The sequence below is a fragment of the Stomoxys calcitrans genome, chromosome 2, assembly GCF_963082655.1.
Source record: "Stomoxys calcitrans chromosome 2, idStoCalc2.1, whole genome shotgun sequence".
Classification (NCBI taxonomy): Eukaryota; Metazoa; Arthropoda; class Insecta; order Diptera; family Muscidae; genus Stomoxys; species Stomoxys calcitrans.
Genome location: NC_081553.1, coordinates 179,225,554 through 179,246,571, shown reverse-complemented (window position 1 = coordinate 179,246,571; position 21,018 = coordinate 179,225,554). Strand labels below are relative to the sequence as shown.

Genomic DNA, 21,018 nt, shown 5'->3' with positions numbered 1-21,018 from the left:
TCCAATGTCTGGAATTGGACAGAGTGATCCCGCTACTGAAGCCTGGAAAGGATTCGTTTAAGAGGGAGTCGTACAGACCGATCTCCCTTCTATCACCAATAAGCAAGACGTCTGAGAATCTACTCCTTCTGAGCCTGTTGGAGAGTTTCCATTTGCAGGACATCAGCATGGATTTCGAAGATGGTATAGCACAACAACTGCTCTGCATATCATCACTCCACACGTTTGCCGTGGCTTCAATCAGTCCAGACCATCTCATAGGACAGTTCCCGTGGCACTGGACCGGTCAAAGGCATATGACACGTTCAGCTATGCAATACTATTTGAGGACATTGCCAACACGTCCCCCCAGCCAGACCTGAAATGGAATTTATGTATAAGAACTCTCAACCCCGTAGAGTGAAGCAGGGTGTTCCCCAAGGAGAGAAGATATCTCCGTCAATGTTTAACACATGACACCCCCTCCAGACGGCATAGGGATCGTATCGTAAGCGAACGATTGTAAGATCGTGGTATCAGGCGCCCCCACCCATTGTTGACATCTACGATAAGTGAAACGAGTACCCAACGAACTTGCTGCTTATTTCATTGCAAGAGATTTTAAGATATCTGTCACCAAATCTTTAGCCACATTGTTCACCACAAATGCGCATGAGGTGAATAACGAGCTGAATGTGATAGTACAGACCGATCTACCTTCTCTCACCAGTAACCATGACGCTTCAGGGTCTACTCCTCCCGAGCCTGTTGTAGAATTTCCATTTGACGAACATCAGCATGGATTTCGAAGACTGTACAGCATAACAACTGCTCTGCATGTTATCACCGCACACAGTCTCCGTGTCACATTGCCAACACGTACCTCCAGCCAAACCTGAACCGCTGGGTCGCGATTTATCCGTATGATCGCCAGTCATTTGTGGAATTTATGTATAAGAACTCGCACCCTTGTAGAGTGAAACAGGGTGTTCCCCAAGGAGAGGTGATATCTCCGTCACTGTTTAACACATGACACCGCCTCCAGACGGCATAGAGATCGTGTCATATGCGGACGATTGTAGGATCATGGCATTAGGTCCCCCACCCATTGTTGATATCTGCGAAAAGTTAAACATCTTCCCCAATGAACTCGCCGCTTTTTCCGCTGCAAGAAATTTGAAGATATCAGCCACCAAATCTTCACCCACATTCTTCATTACAAATACGCTGGAGGTGGATACACTTCGATGGGAATCGAATCCAACTATCAAGTGTCCCAAAATACTTGGTGTCACATTTGACAGCTCTTATAAATTTTGCTCACATACCACAGCAATTCTCGATAAGGTCAAAAGTAGAAACAAGGCCCTCAAGTCACTTACTGGCGGCACTAGGGGTGCTGACAAAGAAACAAAGCAATTGACCGGTCAGTGGTAAGTTATACAGCGTCAGTGTGGTCTCGTCTGCTTTGTGGCACGCAGTGGAATAACGTGTGTGTAAGAATGCCGCTCTTCAAACTGTGACGAGCTGTTTCCTGTGCGCTGTCCTAGCAATACCTTTTGGATTGTTGTCGCGGGGTCCATTAAAATCATCATCACAGAAGGACGCTCGCGTTCAAGCGTCAAAGTTAACAAGTAAAAGCGTGCTAAGTTTGGCCGGACCGAATTTTATATACTCTCCACTGTGTATCGCATTTGTCAAAATCATTGAATGACATTTTCAATATATATGAGATATATCAGGTAATTGACCAATATGGTCCCGTACTTGACATGGCTGTTAGAAGTCTTAAAAAAATAACACCTCTAAAATTTCAGCCAAATCGATTAAAAACTGCGCCCTCCAATGGCTCAGAGTGTTAAATTGGGAGATCTGTTTATATGGCAGTTATATCAGGTTATCAACCGATTTAGACCATACTTGACACAGTTGTTGGAAGCCATACTAAAACGACATATATAAAATTTCAACCAAATTGAATAAGAATTGCACCGTGTAGAAGCTCAAGAAGTCTAATCGGGAGATCGGTTTATATGGCGTCTGTATCAGGTTATGGACTGATATAGACCATACTTGGTACAGTTGTTGGAAGTCATTCTTCAACGATATGTGCAAAATGTCAGCCAAATCTGATAAAAATTGCGCCCTCTAGAAGCTCAAGGAATCTATTCGGGAGATCAGTTTATATGGCAGCTATTTCAGGTTATGAACCGATTTGAACCATACTTGGTACAGTTGTTGGAAGTCATTCTTCAACGATATGTGCAAAATGTCAGCCAAATCTGATAAAAATTGCGCCCTCTAGAAGCTCAAAAAGTCTATTCGGGAGATCAGTTTATATGGTAGCTATATCAGGTTATGAACCGATTTGAACCATACTTACCACAGTTGTTGGAAGTGGTACCAAAATACCACGTGTAAAATTTCTATCAAAACGAATAATAATAGCGCCCTCTAGAGGCTCAAGAAGTCGAGACCCAAGATCGGCTTATAACAAGTATTTGTTCAAAATTTCAAGCGCATAGCTTTATTCCTTCGAAAGTTGGCGTGTTTTTGACAGGCAGACAAACGGACATGGCTAGATCGACTTAAAAGCTCATGACAATCATGAATAAATACTTTGTAGAAAGTTGGACGCATATTTCGAGGTGTTGCATACGGTATAACGAATTTAATATACCCCCATCCTATGGTGGAGGTATTACATTTTTTTAGCTTTTGTGAGTTAATTTTTTGACATTTGTTTGCTGAGTTGCATATTTCAACGCGACACTCCTTAAAGCGATCATTCTGTTTCGGCCTATCTTGTCGCTTGTCATTATTCCACCCTAAGCGTATCCTGTGGAATATCCTCCAATGTGGACTCTCGTTGGGCGTCAGTTTAGCGTTTTCATCTGCTCCAAGGCCTGTAGATCTGTCTATTGGCACCATACCGGCAATGACGAAAACTGCGGGTTCAGATCCTGTACGGTTAGCTGACGTTAAGGTGGAATTACATAGCATTTTCTCTCACCAGCTTGCGCGCTTGCGTTTTGGTCAAACATTACATTCAACTGTCAACAAAAACAGTGCTCTTTTGAAAAATGATTTTCATGCGTTAGTTTTATTCATATCACACTATGTGTGTAACTTTAACAATAGCAAAATTTGACATGTCATGTGACAAGAAAATGTAAGGTGATGGCACCTTAAATGAATTTGTCTTGCGTCTTCCGATGCTTGCCATTAATCATCCCAAATGAGCAGCCGGTTTTGATGCCACGTACTACCTCTAAGCTATATACCTCAGCTTCGTGTCGAGTCGTACTCCTAAATATTACACTTGCCTTCTAGTGAATAGTACAACGTCCTCGATCTAGCTCCATATCTATTTCTCTGTGAGGATGTGTTTTCTCGTAAGCAGGAGTCAGCTGTCGCCCATGGGATTCCAACCAGTGAATAGTTCTGGTCATGACCTGCTGAAGACTTCGTTGAACCGCCTCTGTATTTCTGGCTGCGAGGACAGTGAAGACAGCAGACGAGATGTCTGCGTATCCCACCAGAAATGTGTTTCTGGCATTCCTCAGTTTTCCTTCGTAGCTGACGTTCCAGAGGTAGGGCCCAAGTATGAAACATTGACCAACAACCGACGTTATTTTATACCTCCTCATACCCTTGGTGAAGGCGTAGAAGAGCACCCGGTCTATCAGATAGCTTCTCATGATCCTCATCAGATTCTCCGGCACTTGGAAGTCCATTTTGACCTGAGACCGTTGAAGACGTTCTTGACATCCAACGTTGCTAGCAATATATATATTCATTTCCAGGTAGTGGCAGCTCCCCAACATCAAAATATTGAGTACACTTTCTGCCAAAATCGGTGATTAGTGCAACTTTGATTTTGTGTATGGTATTAGTTCGCGCCATTTTTCGTTGTTTGTGTGAGTTATGGTTCTTAACTATAATACACACACACAACTAAATCTTGTTGAAAGATAGTGCACTTAGCGAGAAAAAAATTGTACTCAGCTGTTTACGGTACACTACCTGGTAATTATGACATGGTTGCTAGCAGGATGATGAGTCCGCTACGATGATTTAGCCGTGAGCTAGCTTTGGGCCCTATTAAAAGTGGAAGCCATGTTGGCGTTTCTCCTACGGTGGTTTCATCTTCGAGTCTAGGCTTTATTAAAAGCTCCAACAACTTGGCCGCTGTGTCCAGCGTAGACCGTGGGCTGTAAGATGATTGCTATTCTACTTGCCCCTTGCTGATCAAAATCAAACTTCGCTGTTTTCATGCATCTGAGAACATACTCTCTGACAGGCATATGTTATAGATGGTTAGAAGCAATTCTGATCGTCGTTCGGCAATTATATTTATGACCTCTACTGGGACTCCATTGGTGCCGGATGTCTTTTTTTCCAAGTTTCCCATTAAAATTTTCTAGAACACTTTATCATCCTATTACAATTTCAACTAATTGTTCATTTTATATTTGATCATTCAGCATAATTTTTGTTTTGAGTGTTTGTGCCACGTTTTTGACCACAGCTGTTTATTTGTTTCAAATTAAAGCCATGCACAAGATTTGGGATTGAAGAGTTTATCTTCTTGTTCCCATTTCTCGAACTTTGCCATGCAATTTAAAAACTTTAAAAGCATTTAAATTCCCTATATCTTTGGCACTGCCATATTAATATTGTTATTCAGTACTAACGAATTCTAGTTGAAATGATACCAAAAAAAAAAACAGAAAAAGTGTCACTCAATAAATAAAACAAAAACTTTTGTAACAAAAAAAATTAATGTACAAATACTTGTTAATTCTGTAAGGAAAACTTACCACTAATATTAAAGAAAAATTTAGATATATAAGATAAAAAAAATACTATATACAATTAACATACTATTATATGATATATAAATAATGAAAACTCTAATTATAACATAAACATTTCGTTCTGCATGTTATATTAAGATATGTATTGTATGAAGTAAAAGTAATATATATTTCTAGTTTGTCCAAAATTTAATGTATTCAACGCTTCCCATTCCTCCCACCAACGTTCCCCAAAACTCCTCTAATGAATTGTCTTTTACTGTCTGTTCCCACCATAGATGAAAGAATTTTGCCATATACTCTTGTTGACAGATCATACATTGAATTGTTGAGTTAGAAAACTGATATTGGAGTAAAATAATATTGATAACCACAATACAAAAGATAAGAATTCCCATTGTGTCCCTTAATATTTATTTCATACAAATAATCGAATGTAATGAAATTGAATTGAATTATATTAACAACATAAAACATAAAACAAAAAAAAAAGAAAACAATACACACATAAAAAAGACAAACAATTTAAACTTATTATAATTTTTTGTGCATGCAATAAAAAGTGAATTTGAAACCAAGAAATTTCATAGAATCTGTTTTATTTGAAAAGGCTGATCTGGAACAGAAAGGTTTGAATTTTTAATATCCTATATATATAAAACGGAGGCCCCTTATCATTGAGCTTAAGACTTGAATCGGACTGCGCTCATTAATGTGTGAGAAGTTTGCCCCTGTTCCTTAGTGGAATGTTCATGGGCAAAATTTTTTGTTGTATATATAACTTTAAATGCAAATAAATCCACACAGATTCGGGTTAGGTTGTAATGGTGCGACCTGGCTATGCTGCGGTGATCCTATTTTAGACCTTAAGAAAGGGGCCTAAGAATAAACCGCAACAAAAATACTGAAAACTCAAAACAACAAAAAAGTGAGAAGAGGGACGCAACGCTGCGTATATTTATATATATCTCCACCCTTTCAGTCCAATATTCGTCCTTTCCCACCATAGTCTGTCCGATTGATGGGCTAAGTCCATCTGCTTTCAATATCGCCTTAAGTGTTATTCGAATAGAGAAGTAGAGAGGAGCTAGTAGCGCTGTTCAGCATGTGGAGCGAAGTACTTCTTCATATGGAGAATTTAAAACGAGCGATTTCAATCAAACCGTTTGGAAACTGGGGAGCCCGCCCCACCCTAAAACCTACCAAACATATATTTAGACCAATCACGACTATATGGGACTCAAATGAAAGGTATTTAGGATTATAAAGCGTAACTGATATCCAATAGGCAGACCAAGTGTTAGGGCGACCACCCCAACCACCAAAACAGCCCTAAATCGGAAATATTTACCGACCATGGTAAAATGGGACTCAAATGAAAGGTATTTGCGAGTAGAATACGTATCTGGCATCCAAATGAGAGACCAAATTTCAGGGGGTCCACATCTTCCCCAAAACACCGTCTAAACAGGGCTTATTTACTGACCATGGCAATATGGGGCTTAAATGAAAGGTATTTGAGTGTGGAATACGAATCTGACATCCAGATGTGGGACCATGTGTTTGGGGGCCGCCCATCCCCGAGAACATTCCCCAAAGAGGACAAATTTACGACCATAGCAATGTGGGGCTCAATTGAAAGGTCTTTGGATGCAAAGTACAAATCTTATATCAATATTCGTGAAAAGTGTCTATGGGGCCACACCACCCAAATAGGAAGTATTTGCAGACCATTGCAATATGAGACTCAAATAAGAGGTTTGTTTTTTCAAGGTCAAGTCACTGAGTGGCCGTCCCATCCCCCAACACACCCACCAAACCGGTCATGTTTGCCGACTATGAAAAAATGGGGCTCAAATGAAAGGTATTTGGGAGTAGACCATGAATCTGATATCAACATTCGGGACCAACTGTCTAGGAGACGTCCTACCACCATAACAACCCCCAATTAGGACGTATTTGCTCACCAAGACAATTTGCGTCTTCAAGACAGTGGAGCCCGATATTCATAGCTTTAAGGGCCCATACTCCAAACCGGACATATTTGCTGGCTTTTGCATTAAGGGACTTAAATGAATGGTATTTGAGATTAGAAAACGAATTTGATCCCAATTTTGAGGCCAATAGCAATATGGGTTTCAAATGTATGATATATAGATATATGAGAATAGAGCACGTTGCTGATATATTTTCAGGCCTTAATGTTTGGGGGGATTACCCCACTCCCCAAAACACCCCTAAATCGGACATATTTACTGACCATGTCAATGTGGGACGCAGCGGAGCGGGCTAATCCTATATATAACTTTAAATGCAAATATATCCACACCGATTCGGTTTAGGTGGTATTGGCCGCAGTGCGACCTGGCTATGCTGCGGCTATCATATTTAAGACATTAACAAGTAAAAGCGTGCTAAGTTCGGCCGGGCCGAATCTTATATACCCTCCATCATAGATTGCATTTGTCGAGTTTTTTCCCGATATCGCTTTTTAGACAAACAAAGGACGAAAGAAAATAATTGCTATAATTACTTCACTTTACTTTAATTGGCTATGACAGAATAGTTGTTCCACTAGTCGAACGTAGAACAGCGTTCCAAGCGCCTCGATCTTCTGCGCTCATTCTAAAATCTCTGACATCAAGTTTCGAGGTGTCTCTCACAACTTGATCTTTCCATTGGGCTTTTTGTCTTCCCAGTTTGCGTGTACCACCATGTTTGCCTTCAAAAGACTTCTTTGCTGGAGCTTCTTCATCCATTCTGACAACCTAACTATGCTATCTTCGTCACACAGCTCGTGGTTCATACGTCGCCTGTATTCTCCATTCATTCAAACTGGTCCACATATTTTACGAAGAATCTTTCCCTCAAATACTCCAAGCACTGCCTCATCTGCTTTCACAAGTACCCATGCTTCAGAACCATATAACAGCACGGGTCTTGTATAGTGTAATCTTCGTCTGTCGAGATGTGGCCTTGTTTCTAAACTATTGTACTTACCTAGTCCAAAGTAGCATCTGTTCCAGTATTATTCTTCGCTTAATCTCAAAACTGGTGTCATTCGTTTCGGTTACGGCGGTGCCGAGGTAGATAAAGTAACTGACTGTCTCAAAGTTGTGGTTCCCAACTTTCTCCATTTTCTTTATCTGCTCGGTTGTTCAAGGCTTTTTGGAAGTTGAAACCATCCTTTCGTCTTCTCTTCATTTACTGCCAGACCCATTTTCACTGACTCTCTTTCGATTCTTTCAAAGGCTGCAGTTACTACTTCCGGTGACCGACCAATGATATCGATGTCGTCGGCATAGGCGAGTAGCATGTGTTCTCTTGTGATTAGTGTGTCATATCTATTCACATCTTGTCTGAAACCTCGTTTGGTATTAAATGGTTCGAAGAGATTCCTTCCTATTTTTACTGAGGAACGTGTATCAGCAAGTGTCATCCTGCAGAGTCTTATTAATTTTTCAGGGATACCAAACTCGCACATGGCTTGAAATACCTTTGAACGTAAAGGTTGGCTTTGTAGCCAACAAAGAGATGGTGCAGGATTTGACGCAGTATGAATATCTGGCCTAGGGTGGATTTACCAGGCCTAAAGCCACTTTGATAGGGCCCAATTATCTCATGGACTTCCGGTTTTAATCTTTCACATTCTTTCACTAGAATTCTTAGCCGTTGAGTGGGTGTTTCATTTCGCTCCTCAAAGAAAAAAACCATGTTTGGAAGAGGCTCAAAATCAACTCCAAAGACCCAACAACTGCGGTGGTGGCGTCAGTTGCATGTTGTCCTCCCCTCCTATAGGTATGGGTGCCTTGTCACCTGCAGTCGAGAGTAATGCTTCAAGCGCACAACTAGTTGTCAGACTAATTAATGAGGAAAAGACGAATAAACCAGAGGGATGCACAGTTCATCTCCAGCCTTAAAGTAAAGATGGTGTTTCCGACTCGGATTGAAACAGCGAAACTGCAGGATGCTGGAAGGAATAGAACTGACATTCCAGGCACTTCTACGCAAGCTGGAAAGAGAATATCCCGAAGGGCATAACACTGCTACAATGCTGAAGAAGAAAAAAAGCTCCCCGCTTTCAACTACTCGGGAAAGACCAAGCCAGCCCCCCCGAAGTGGAGACACCAGACAGTGTCCTATAGAGGGAGACAAAGTCGGAACAGCAACGAAGGAAGCGCGTACGGCTCCTGAGTGGTGGTTCATGGAGGACTGTGACTTCCAAAAGGATGCCACAGCCACCACGAAAGGGGAAGTTGGTGGCTACGAAAGGTAAGGAGCCGCCGTCTTACGCCGGAGTGGCAAAGAAGCATAACAGAGATGAGAAGACTTATGCAGTCATCGATATCGGCTGTGTATCCCGGTGCAGTGGCGGGACACTCAATAACGCCTAACGAACAGGGGACCGACGACGAGATTGTCACCGTCTCTCTCAATATTGGGAAGACAAGGATAATAAAAGATTCTTATACTAAAACATCAGACAGTGCAGGGGCGAGAGTCCTAGACTGAACCATATCTACTACCAATTATTCTATGCCAACACTGGTACTCGGCCTAGGACCTGCGTTATTTGACATAAAAACAACTTCGGATGCAGCAGTGAGAAGACAGAGAGACGGTGGAGTATACCCGACTCTCGGACGTCGCCACCTAGGTCGGTGCTGCAACGGTTAATGAGAAAAGCAACACAGACAGGAAATGAGGCACTAATAGAGTGGGATGCGAACTCTGACCACATTTCGTACCAAATTTATTAAACGGGGCCAAGCCCTGGCAGAATTTTTGAATACTAACGACCTAATAACACTTAATATTGGTTACACTACTACCTTTGTTAATAGGATAAGGGAGGGAGTTTTAGATGTGACAATATATTCGGAAAATCTAATCGATGAGGTGCAGGATTGGAGGGTCCCATGGAGCATTCCTTCTCAGACCATCGCTACATTAGGTTTAAAATAGCACGACCGACGTCGAATCCGATAAGCTTCCGTAATAAGTTGAAAACGAACTGGCCAAATTCGGAAGACCACTCAGAAGAAGACTTGGGCCAGATTATTTAGATTGTCTAAGCATAGAAGACATTGACGACAATGTCAACAGGATTGCGACTGCACTAGTGGAGTTTCTCGATGATAGTTGTCCTCTTCGAGAATAGAAATCAGCCCAAGAAAACCCCTGGATGACTGGGGAGATTCGCAACATTGAAAAAGTGGTCCGCAGACTTTTTAACAGAGCGCGTCGTAAAAAAACGGGAGTATAATGGGATGTGTATTACACACGGCTCAAGGAATACAAAAAGATTACCAGAGCGGCAAAACGTGCCTCTTGAAAGCTTTTCTGCGACCAGGTCGATAGTTTTTGTGACGCCGCCAAGATGAAAAGTTTCTCTCAAAAACCGATGTCCAAACTGAAACGTTAGTTGACGCCATGGGAGTGAGAGCAGAAACAACGGAGAACATGTTGCGACGCATTTTCCACAGATTACGAGGGACTCCCAGAGACACTGGAGTCTTGGAATAATGAGGTTGATCGAAGGCTTATCATAACCGAATTTATGGTCAAGGAAGCCTTGAGGAGCTTCAAACCATTTAAGTCACCTAGACCTGTTGGAATATTTCCGGCGTTACTACAAAAGGACGCCGATTATCTGGCACCTCATCTGGCAACTATTTTCTCAGCGTGCTTGGTGCTTGCATATACTCAGAAAGCCTGGCAGGAGGCAAGGATGGAGTTTATACCCAAGCCCGGCAAGGCAAGTTATGCGACACCAAAGGCCTACAGACCTATAAGCCTTACTCAAAACCATGGAACGCATAGTGGATGCCATGATAAAGAGTAGGACATCCAGCGAGCTGCCTAAATACAAACAGCATGCTTATGTCAAGGCTCACAGACCTTGGGCACTATGTAGACGGGCCGTAGGCTCGAAATGGGGCCTGAATCCGAGGATAGTCCACTGGCTCTACAGAAGCGTGATTAGACTAATTTTGGGTTGCCCAAAAAGTAATTGCGGATTTTTTAAAAGAAAGTAAATGCATTTTTAATAAAACTTGGAATGAACTTTAATCAAATATACTTTTTTTACACTTTTTTTCTAAAGCAAGCTTAAAGTAACTGCTGATAACTGACAGAAGAAAGAATGCAATTACAGAGTCACAAGCTGTGAAAAAATTTGTCAACGCCGACTATATGAAAATCCGCAATTACTTCTTGGGCAACCCAATACTTACTTACGCCTCAGTAGTTCAGAGAACATGTTGTGTTTGCATAGGCGGACCACCCCTACTACGGCATTGGAGACTATTCTAGATATCCGACCCACTGACATACAGATTAAATGTGAGGCAGCCACTGCGGCTATGAGACTTAAGGTGATGGGAGAATGGGAGCAGCTCATACCATCGCGGTATAATCGAGGCGACGATAGGAAACCTAGAGGAAGGGAAGAGGTTTCCATTCGGATACCTGAGATTAACCTTGAAGTCGAGTGCAAGGCACTGCTGCCATCGGCACAGTCTTGAACTGACGGAACCCTATTATTGGAAGACCATATTACATGGATGGATCAAAGCTAGAGGACAGAGTGGGCCTGGAGTCTACATTGAGAACTCAGGGACTGAGATCTGCCTAGACTGTCTGACCATAATACGGTCCTGCGATCACGGAATGCGTGAAGTGGTGTGGTACTAACACGAGGAAGTCGAATGTGAACATCTTTACGGACAGTAGAACTGCCATAATGGGAATAACAACCAGGACGGTAATGTCACTAACAGTCTTGCAGTGTAAGAAGGAGATTAACGCACAATCCGCATCGTTTGGGTACCGGGCCATAACGGAGTAAGACGATTTGTCAGTGAAGGCCAAAGAACTGCCGTCAATAAACTTGGTTAACCTGAAGCCTCTCGGGTCTGCGCAGTCCGATTTAAGGGCGTGAGCGACACAAGCGCACGTAACACTGTGGAACAGCTAAACAGTCGGTGGGACGACGAATTCCTATGGCTTTCTCGGCTAAAAGACACCGGTTCTTAGGTGGGGACACAACACCAGACATGAACCAAATAAGGGGAGTGGTATGGAAAACAATTAAGGACTTTGTTAATAGCACGGAATTTCTAACTTAACTATTTCTTTGAGGTTACTTTTTAGTTTTTAGAGCGCACAACAAGCCGATTACTGGCTTAGGTGTATGTCCATGGGCCGGATTAGTATATGCACCTACTTTTCAACATAACCTAACATATGAAAATCACTTTTCAAAATAGCACTGTTATTTTTTCGAATAGAGCGATGGTCTATTCTTTCTGACAAAAATATAAAAAGATCAGCTGTTTTTGTTGTGAGTTGAATGAAAGCAATCCCAAATTAAATTGTTTTTACAACTTTCACGATTTTAACGCTCAAAATAATCAGATTTTCTCACATTTTTAGGTTATGTCATTAGCATTGGTTAGGTAGATTGGCAATTTTTACACACATAATGAAATACCAATGATACATAAAAAGTGACATGTTATAAGACAAGAACATGTAGTGTGATAGAGCGTTAAGGGTGGTACTACGTTCGGTTTTAAAGACTTTTTTGCTTTCACTTGTGAAATACATATGTAGTACCATCCTTTATACCATGGCTGAATTATTTTAAAGGTTGTCTCATTTGTACAACAAAATAAAAACCATATGGTGAAATCGCCATCTTTTCATCAAGCTATTCGTCACTTTGCCAATTTCGTTCGCAGAAATTGTGCGTACGAGAGCAGAAAATATGCGGGAAAGCAGATAACAACAAAGAGAATGCAAAAAAAAAAATCTGACATCTTAATACCATCAAAAATGGTTGGCTGTTAACAGCTGACCGCGTGAGACCACCTTGCCTTTATAAGTTTTTTTATATGGATTTTGACAGTTGTTCACGTGAAATGGCAAATAAGTAAAGGTCGAAACAGAATGAGCGCGTTGAGCTATGTGTTTGAGCGTCACTTTGCCAAAATGCAACTTCACATACAAATACGACAAAAGCTACGCGAAATAGTTTAAAAAAATTTAAACTTTGACGCTTGAAACCGAGCGTCATACGGTTCTGGCGCACGTAGTAGTGTTTTTAGTCGTAAAAGTAAAAAATTGTTTAATGTTGCGAGTTGATTTTTTGCCTTTTGATTGCAGCGCTGCATTTTTAACGCGACGCTTCTCAACGCACTTATTCTGTTTAGGCCTGATACCACTTGGAACAAATATAGATTTGCGACAAGATTTCGGAAATCTCGGGTTATGCAACGAGGTTTCCCATACATTTTCAATGCGAACAAATTTACTTATTTGAGGAGATTTACAGCAAATCTCCTTCCAAATTCAAATGCAACACTGTTTTTGCATTGAATACCGGTTATTATTGGTTATTTAATTTAATTTAATTTAATTGTTCACTTAATTGCTGACCGCTATTTATTTGCTGAATACAAAAATGCTAATCGCAATAAAAACGCTGTCAAAAACGTCACTGTTGACAAATAAATACCGCATAAATCGTAGTGGAAACGGGTTTTGGAGATTACCTCAAATCAAGTGGATTTGGGCTCTAGTGAAAACATGGTTTTAAAGGCCAAAGCAGAAGGGCTGGTATTCTATACTGATTTCGGAATAGTCGCTGACATTTTTAATTGTTTCGCGAGCGAAATTTGACAGCAATCAAACGTTTTTGTTTCCATACCAAAACAGGTTTCTTTTTCTGCACTTATTGTTTTCTCTATTTGTGGAAACAATTAAAGGCGGTCTCATTTGTACAACAACCACAAATCATAAAGTGCAATCCGCCATCAAGCTGATCGACGTTTTTCCAACACACGCAAAGAAATTTGTGTGCGTGTGTGTATACGTGTGCGTACATGAGCAGAGAATATGCAAGAAAGAAGACAACAACAAAAAGAATGCAAACAAAAATCTGTCATCTTAAAACCGTCAAAGCTGGCCGGCAGCGGCAAACAGCTGTTTGCGGGAGACCACCTTTTTAAAACCGCCTTGACTGCAACCCACCAGGGTTGCACAGAAAAATGTTGTTGTTGGGCAAATGACCCTACCTTCTAAGTTCTTGTACCATGAGATTCACCAATTGAAGGTTAAAACCCGTATACACTGCTCTTTAAATCCGGATTTAATGGCTCGATCATCTGTTTTCCCTTTATAAAATCAGCTGACGAGAGCCCTAAATCCGGATTTAATGAGCAGTGTAAACAGGGGTTTAGGTCACTTACGAAGATATGAAGTGAATAGGCCCCATGAAAATGATAAAGGAAGTCAAATATGCCGAATAAAAAACATAAACAATGAATGAATGTAAAAATAGAACAAGATGACATCCTCAATGCCAAGTACTGCCAAAAATTGTATGTTGGCTGATCGCTTGGTTTAACCTTGCCACTCAGACAATTTTAAGTTAATTGTGATACCACAGTATCGACAGACCAAGTCCTTGTTGGGAATCGAACCAACGACCCCTTCATTAGTAATCCGAGCACAATAAACAAAATAACTGATGTCTATTTTACACTTACCAAACCAATTGTTGTTCTTTTTTCAGTTATTATGCACCAAAGACCATTTAAAGAAGAGCAAGGCATAAGTTTTGTCTTTACTCAATCATATTTTGAATTATTGTAAGCATACACTTGTCCATATGTATTTTTGTTCTCCTTTTGTTTGCCACAAAGAGCAAATCGAAATTAGTTTGTATAGAAAAAGGCCACAGCGTAAAGAAAAAACTCTCCACTCACTTTTTTTCACTTTTGTTATGTTATCACTTACACTTCACTTGCCCGTTTGTATTTTCCACAAATTTTTCTCTGTTTTTCTTAAAGAGCAATTCCGCAAATGCTTTGTTTAGAAAAGGGGCACAAAAAGAAGAGAAAACAAAAACAACAACTGTGTTGGTTGGTAGACACAACAAAATTTGCGGCACTTGCCAATCAGATGTTTTTCAACTCTCTCAAACATGGGGGAGCCAAAAGCAGACATGCTGTTATATTTGAGTAACAAATGTTGGTTCATAGAAGTGTCAAATAAATCTGTTTTAAGGCTTCTTAACTTTTGTGAATTAGGCCGTTTCTCTTTTAACAGACATTCAAGGAACTTTTTCCTTTGATTTATCCCCTCTATTTACATGCACATTGTTTTTTCTTCCATTCACATAAAACAAAGTATCTGCGGCTTATTTATTTGCACTGCTGTAAGTGGCAACATTTGGGATGAAATTGCTCTCGCAGTGGCATCTCTGCGTGGCACGCAAAATACATAATTTTGTTGAATCAGTGTTTAAAGCTAGAAAAAAAAAACACCCAAACAGTGCTTTCGTTCAATACACAAGGAATATTTTTGGAATTGTGAAGCAAAAGAGTTATTCCTCACATTTCCTACATGATGACTAGCATTGATATGGAACAGGTTGAGGCATGTCGAACGTGTGGTGTTTATTACATGTCCACCGCTAATTGCCTGCTACCATTGTTCCAAAATGCTGTAGACTCTCCCGAAATGATGCTTATAAGACTGGAGCTGGCACAATGGAAAATCGATGTGAGTTGATGTGTTCATGTGTATGTATGTTTTTTTTTAATTATTTTATCACAGATAAGTGAACATGATGGCTTGTCACAGTACCTTTGCTTTTCCTGCTTGCACGAGTTCAAACGAATCTTTAAATTCCGCACTTGCTGTACTGAAACGCAAGGCCAATTGCGGGCCTTCTACAATTTTAGAGAATACAATCTGTCCAATGTTAAAGTAAAGACGGAAATTATTGAGCCACAGGAAAAGGATTTTGAGTGCAGTTTCATATATGTGGATGACCTAAGCGATGAAGAACGTGATACTGTCACCCCCTTCAATATACCACATGTACCCATAAAAGAAGAACTCATAGAAGAAGCCGCTATACCTCGTGAAAATGAAAGTTCACAAATTCCCCAGACTGCCTCGACATCGTTAAGCAGCAGCAGAGAATGCTCGACTACAGCTCAAGGCTTTGACCAAGCAACCGCTGAACCACATGAAAGTAAAACTATAGAGACACTACAGCAGCAACAACCGCCGCCCTTTTCTACCGTTGAATGTCAATTGTGTCAGCACTTGTCTCCAAATCAGGCGGAGCATAAACAGCATTTACAGCGTGTCCACGAAATTCGCGACTTGGAATGTCACATTTGTGGTAAAGTTTTTAAGAATTCCACACCATCTCGTTACAAGTTCCATTTGAAATGGCATAACATCAACAAACATGTCAAGTGTACCCAGTGTGGTTTTGTCTGCAGTTCGCGACAAGCGCTAAAGGAGCACAGGCGTGCTGTACATGCAAAAATCATTTGTAAAATCTGTGGAATAGGTAAGTTTATGTATTTTCTTGGAAAGAAAATCTTATCATTTATTACTCAATTTCACAGATCAAATATTGATAGGCTAGAAAAATACTTAGTTTTGACCGGAGCTGACCGCTCTCTCTTCCCCAGAATCCGCTTCTTTGGACAACATTTTCCAACTATCAGTCCATAGCTCGACGTTCTCGTTTGCCATTCAGTCGGAACCCATCTGATACTATTGTGCGATTAGTTTATTCAGACAACGTTGGCAATCGTCTGGCTGGTAGGAATCAGTTTCCCTTTCCCAGCTTGTCATCTCGCTGGCCTCGCGTTGGTTGGGCAGCTTGTTTGTGTATTTTGTAGCACTAAGAAATTTGCAGAGATTCGACCACACGATTCCTGCTAAACTAACAAAGTATCCTATGTCGCTCCGGAGCCGAGAAACCACTCACTCTTCCCAGAATCAGCTTCTTTGGACAACACTTTTCAACTATCTGTCCATAGCACGACGTTCTGATTTGCCATTCAGTCGGAACCCATCTGATACGATTGTGCGAATAGCTTATTCAGACAACGATGGCAATCTTCTGGCTCGTAGGAATCAGTTTCCCATTTTCAGCCTGTCGTCTTGCTGGCCTCGCATTTGGTGGGGCAACTTATTTGTGCATTTTGTCGCACTTAGAAATTTGTAGAGATTCGACCACACGATTCCTGCTAAACATACAAAGTATCCTATGTCGCCCCTTCGAGGACATCATTAGGTTAGGTTAGGTTTAAGCGACAGTCTGCCATCAGACTCACTTAGACGTTTTCATCCAGGAACAGAAGAAGGAAGATGCCTTCCAGTTCCTACCGTTGAACCATCCAGATCGCTTTAAAAAACCCAATAACTTGCGAATGTTCACGTCCGCTAAATCAGACAGGTTCTCAAAGAAATGAGACGTAAAGTGGAACTCCTGGCTGCTAGTGCGAGACACATACACAGAAGGTGTTCTATAGTCTCTTCTTCTTCGACGGCCTCACAGCTTCTGTTGCTGCCAACTTCAGTCTGTCAGCATGTTTTCCGATTGAGACGCCTATTCTAGTCAATGACAGCAAAACGATAGACCTCTTCGGGTCTAGATTAGGCCACATAGTTTTGGAATGCTCACAGCCCCCTCTTTGTGACCATCTATCATTCGTTGTCCTTCGGGCCTGGCAGCCGGTTGTACGTACTGGATTGGCCCGATTAGATCCTTCATCGGCAAGGGCTGCCGTCTCAGTGTACAACACACTGCTAGAACAACACACACAGAAGGTGTTCTATAGTCTCTACTTCTTCGATGTCCTCACAGCTTCTGCAAAAGTCGATGCTGGCAACCTTCAATCTGTCAGCATGTTTTCCGATTAGACAGTGACTTGTCATGACGGACACAATGACTGAGACGTCTGTCCTAGCCAATGACAGCAAAGCGGTAGACCTCTTCAAGTCTAGATTAGGCCACATAGTTTTGGAATGCTCACAGCCCCCTATTTGTGACCATCTATCATTCGTTGTCCTTCGGGCTTGGTACTGAAAACTTAGCTTACATGTCGCTAGAGGCATACCCACAGAGTCCAGTATCTCTGGATTGTGATATCTCTGTGGCCCGGCACCCAGAACAGGTGAATTTTGAACAGCCATCTCGTTGAGAGATCTGCAACAGTCGAGGGCGGTTTTTATGTTCAGAATTACGTTCTCCAGGGATTTAATGGCTGTCTGAGAAAATATTTATGCCAATCGTCGTAATGACATTATATCTAAGCCATTCCACCACTTCCTTAATTGCAAGGATCTCCGCTTGATACACACTGCAGTGGTTGGGTAACCTTTTCGATATGACCAGTTCTAGAACTAGAGTACACCCCAAAGCCCATCTGGTCGTTTAGTATGGAAGCATCCGTAAAGAAGTCTATGAAACTTCTATTACCAGGGATATCGTAGTTCCATTCGGTTCTACCAGGAATAGTGGTACTGAACTTTTTATCAAAAAGCGGCTCAGGTAGGGTTTAAGGATAACACAGTGTCCATTAACACAGTGTCCAATGAGAAAGCTCCCTTTACCTCACGGTAGTGGTCGCTGCAATTTGGGTAGCCTCAATGTCCATAGGCTTAAGATGTGGCATTAAATTCAGTGCATCAGATGATATCGTCCTCAGTGCGTCTGCGATGAAAAACAAATCATCCTTTGGATACTGTTAAGTATTGAGAAGGTGTACTGTTGAAGCGCCATGCACCAGACCACAACACCATATAACATCAATCCCATGGCAGTCGGTTATATATACCGGATTGACCCGATGGAATCCTTCATCGGCAAGGGCTGCCGCCTAGCTGTACAGCTGCACACTGCTACAACAATAACAACAACCATATAGCATTAAAGGTCTGACAACTACAGTATATACACGCGGTCTATTTCAATTTCCTGTCCAGGTATTTTGCACTTTCTGTAAATGGAACATTCTCTCCACCCAAGGAGACAGGTTCCACTGTAGGCAACTGGTTTCTCCTGCTGAAAAGAACTACTTCTGTCTTGCACGGATTTATACCCAGACCACTTTCTGTAGCCCACTTCGCTGTTGCACGAAGAAGTATATTTCTTAGAGGGCTGTGAAACTTACCCCTAACCGCAATTGCCAAGTCATTAGCATACGCAACAACTTTTACGCCTTTTTCTTCCAGAGACAATAATATATTGTTAATGGCTATATTCCAAAGTAAAAGCCTAGTCCTCTCACGATCTGCAGCCCTCCATAGGATTTTCGTCGTCCTACCGACCGTTTCGCTATACCACAGTGTTACTTACGCATTTGTCGCCTACGACCTTAACTCGGACTGCGTCGACACGAAAGGCTTCGGGTGAACAAAGTTTATTGACGGCAGTCCTTTGGCCTTCACTGCACAAAACCTTTGCCCTTCAAAACCGCCTTGCTCCGTTATGGCCCAGCACACAAACGATGGAGACAGTACACCTCCTTGAGGGGTTCATCTGCTGACCCATCTTTTTAGATCCACAGATCCCAAGCCTGTCGTAATGCATCTCTTAGTAAGTAAGTTATTAATAAACTTTCTTACGATAGAGTTGATGCCTAGAAACTCCATAGTGAGTGGCACTCCTATGTTCCATAGGGAGTGGCACCAGCTCTTGCTTGAATACTGAGTGCCTATGATACTCAATACGACAAGGCGAGTTATTGGCGCCTATAACTAACCAATGGTCACCATGTTTCCGCGGCGAACAAGCTTGCCCGCCTTTAATAGCTTGGCCAGGATCGCCACCTCCACATGCAAATGTGGCTACAACAACAACAACATGGCCGTTATAGAACCCATTCAAAAGCCCAATTACATTTCCACTGCCCTGTTGTCGATAACCCTCGTGACTTTTAGAAATGTATTTTTTTTGTTTAAATAAATTAATTGTTTTACTTTCTTTCCTTGCAGGTATACTAGCCAAGAAAATGAAAAGTCATTTACGGGAACATGAAGTTCTAAGTCAATTCCCATGCGAGTACTGTACCGAAAGTAAGTGCTAGAATAAATTTCAATAACACAACTGCAACTAATTTAAAAATATTCCTTTTTTTTAGTCTTCCAATCTAATGAAGATCGTGAAACTCATATTTGGCAAGTTCATGCAGATGACCAACATGCAGAAACAGACTCTTCAAACGTTTTGTCGGATCAGCATGAGCTTAGTAAAAATACCGGTGAAGTAGAAGTGGTTCATGTGGAAATGGTTTGTGCACACTGCAATCAGAAATTTGCTCAGGAAAGTGAACTAAAAGTTCACGTTCAAGAACAACATCGTCCCAAACAGCAACAACTAACTGTTAGAGAATATGAAAAAAGACTGCAAGATCAAAGTGAAAACGTAGGATCAAATGATCGTGCGGAAAATTCCATAACCATCTTCGAGGATTACGACGACGATGACCATGATGCTGGTTTACAATATGTAAGCTCCTCCAAGGTAGCAGAGGATAACAATTCCATACATTTTACTCACTACCGTAACGACCATTCAAGAAATCTATTAAATGACTCCGACGACGTAGCCATAGATGACCATACTAATCAAAAGTCTGCAGAGGAACAAACTTTAGGAAAAATGGATACCTCCATTGAACCTCCATCAGATACGGAGGACACTAATTCTGTATCGGATATGTTGCTTTCGCAACATCAAATACTGAAGCCCTTTGCATGTGCCAATTGTACCGATACTTTTGCCACTGTGGAAGAGTTACTAACACATTCTCAGAAGCATCCGAAAGAACAAATTGGAAATTCACCAGCTAAATCTAAATTTCATTGTGATACTTGCGGTAAACAATTTGATTTGAAATTCAGCCTAAATCGTCACATGAAAAGGCATAACAAATCATCCTAATACAAATGCCCCATTTTGCTGCAGATGTACATAACATAAATTTCATTTAAAAACTATTCTTAGTTTCAAGAAAAAGACTTACCTAAATTAAGAGTAATACATACTGCTATTTCAAAGATATTTTTTTAAACTTAAGAATGCCATAAGCGAAGAGTTTTTGAAAAGTGTAAAAAAGTTAAAATAAATAAAAAATCACATAGGTAGAAACATATCTACGAGCCTACATTTATTTAAAGCTAAAGAAAACAATGAAGACTTAAAATTAGCGGTAAAGTACCAGCACACTTAAGGAATGGTCTCATAGGCCTCGAGTTATATAGAATGTATAGCGAAACTGAAGGTACTGGAGATGGAGAGTAAAAGGTTTTTTTAATAGGACAATGAGGGGGACTCCGGCACAGGACTATGGCAAATACCTTGAAGCAGTTGTCAAGTTCAAGAAGACGATAAGAG

At 41.2% G+C, this 21,018-nt stretch overlaps 1 protein-coding gene across 1 annotated transcript; it reads left to right on the top strand.

Annotated features, from left to right (window-relative positions):
- The first annotated feature begins 15,017 nt into the window (after window positions 1-15,017).
- LOC106086103 (zinc finger and BTB domain-containing protein 41) lies at window positions 15,018-20,776 on the top strand. The gene is made up of 4 exons (XM_013250631.2): window positions 15,018-15,371; window positions 15,426-16,176; window positions 19,617-19,697; window positions 19,763-20,776. The coding sequence occupies exons 1-4, from the start codon at window positions 15,213-15,215 to the stop codon at window positions 20,563-20,565; spliced, it is 1,794 nt and encodes a 597-aa protein (XP_013106085.2). The 5' UTR covers window positions 15,018-15,212; the 3' UTR covers window positions 20,566-20,776.
- The last annotated feature ends 242 nt before the right edge of the window (window positions 20,777-21,018 follow it).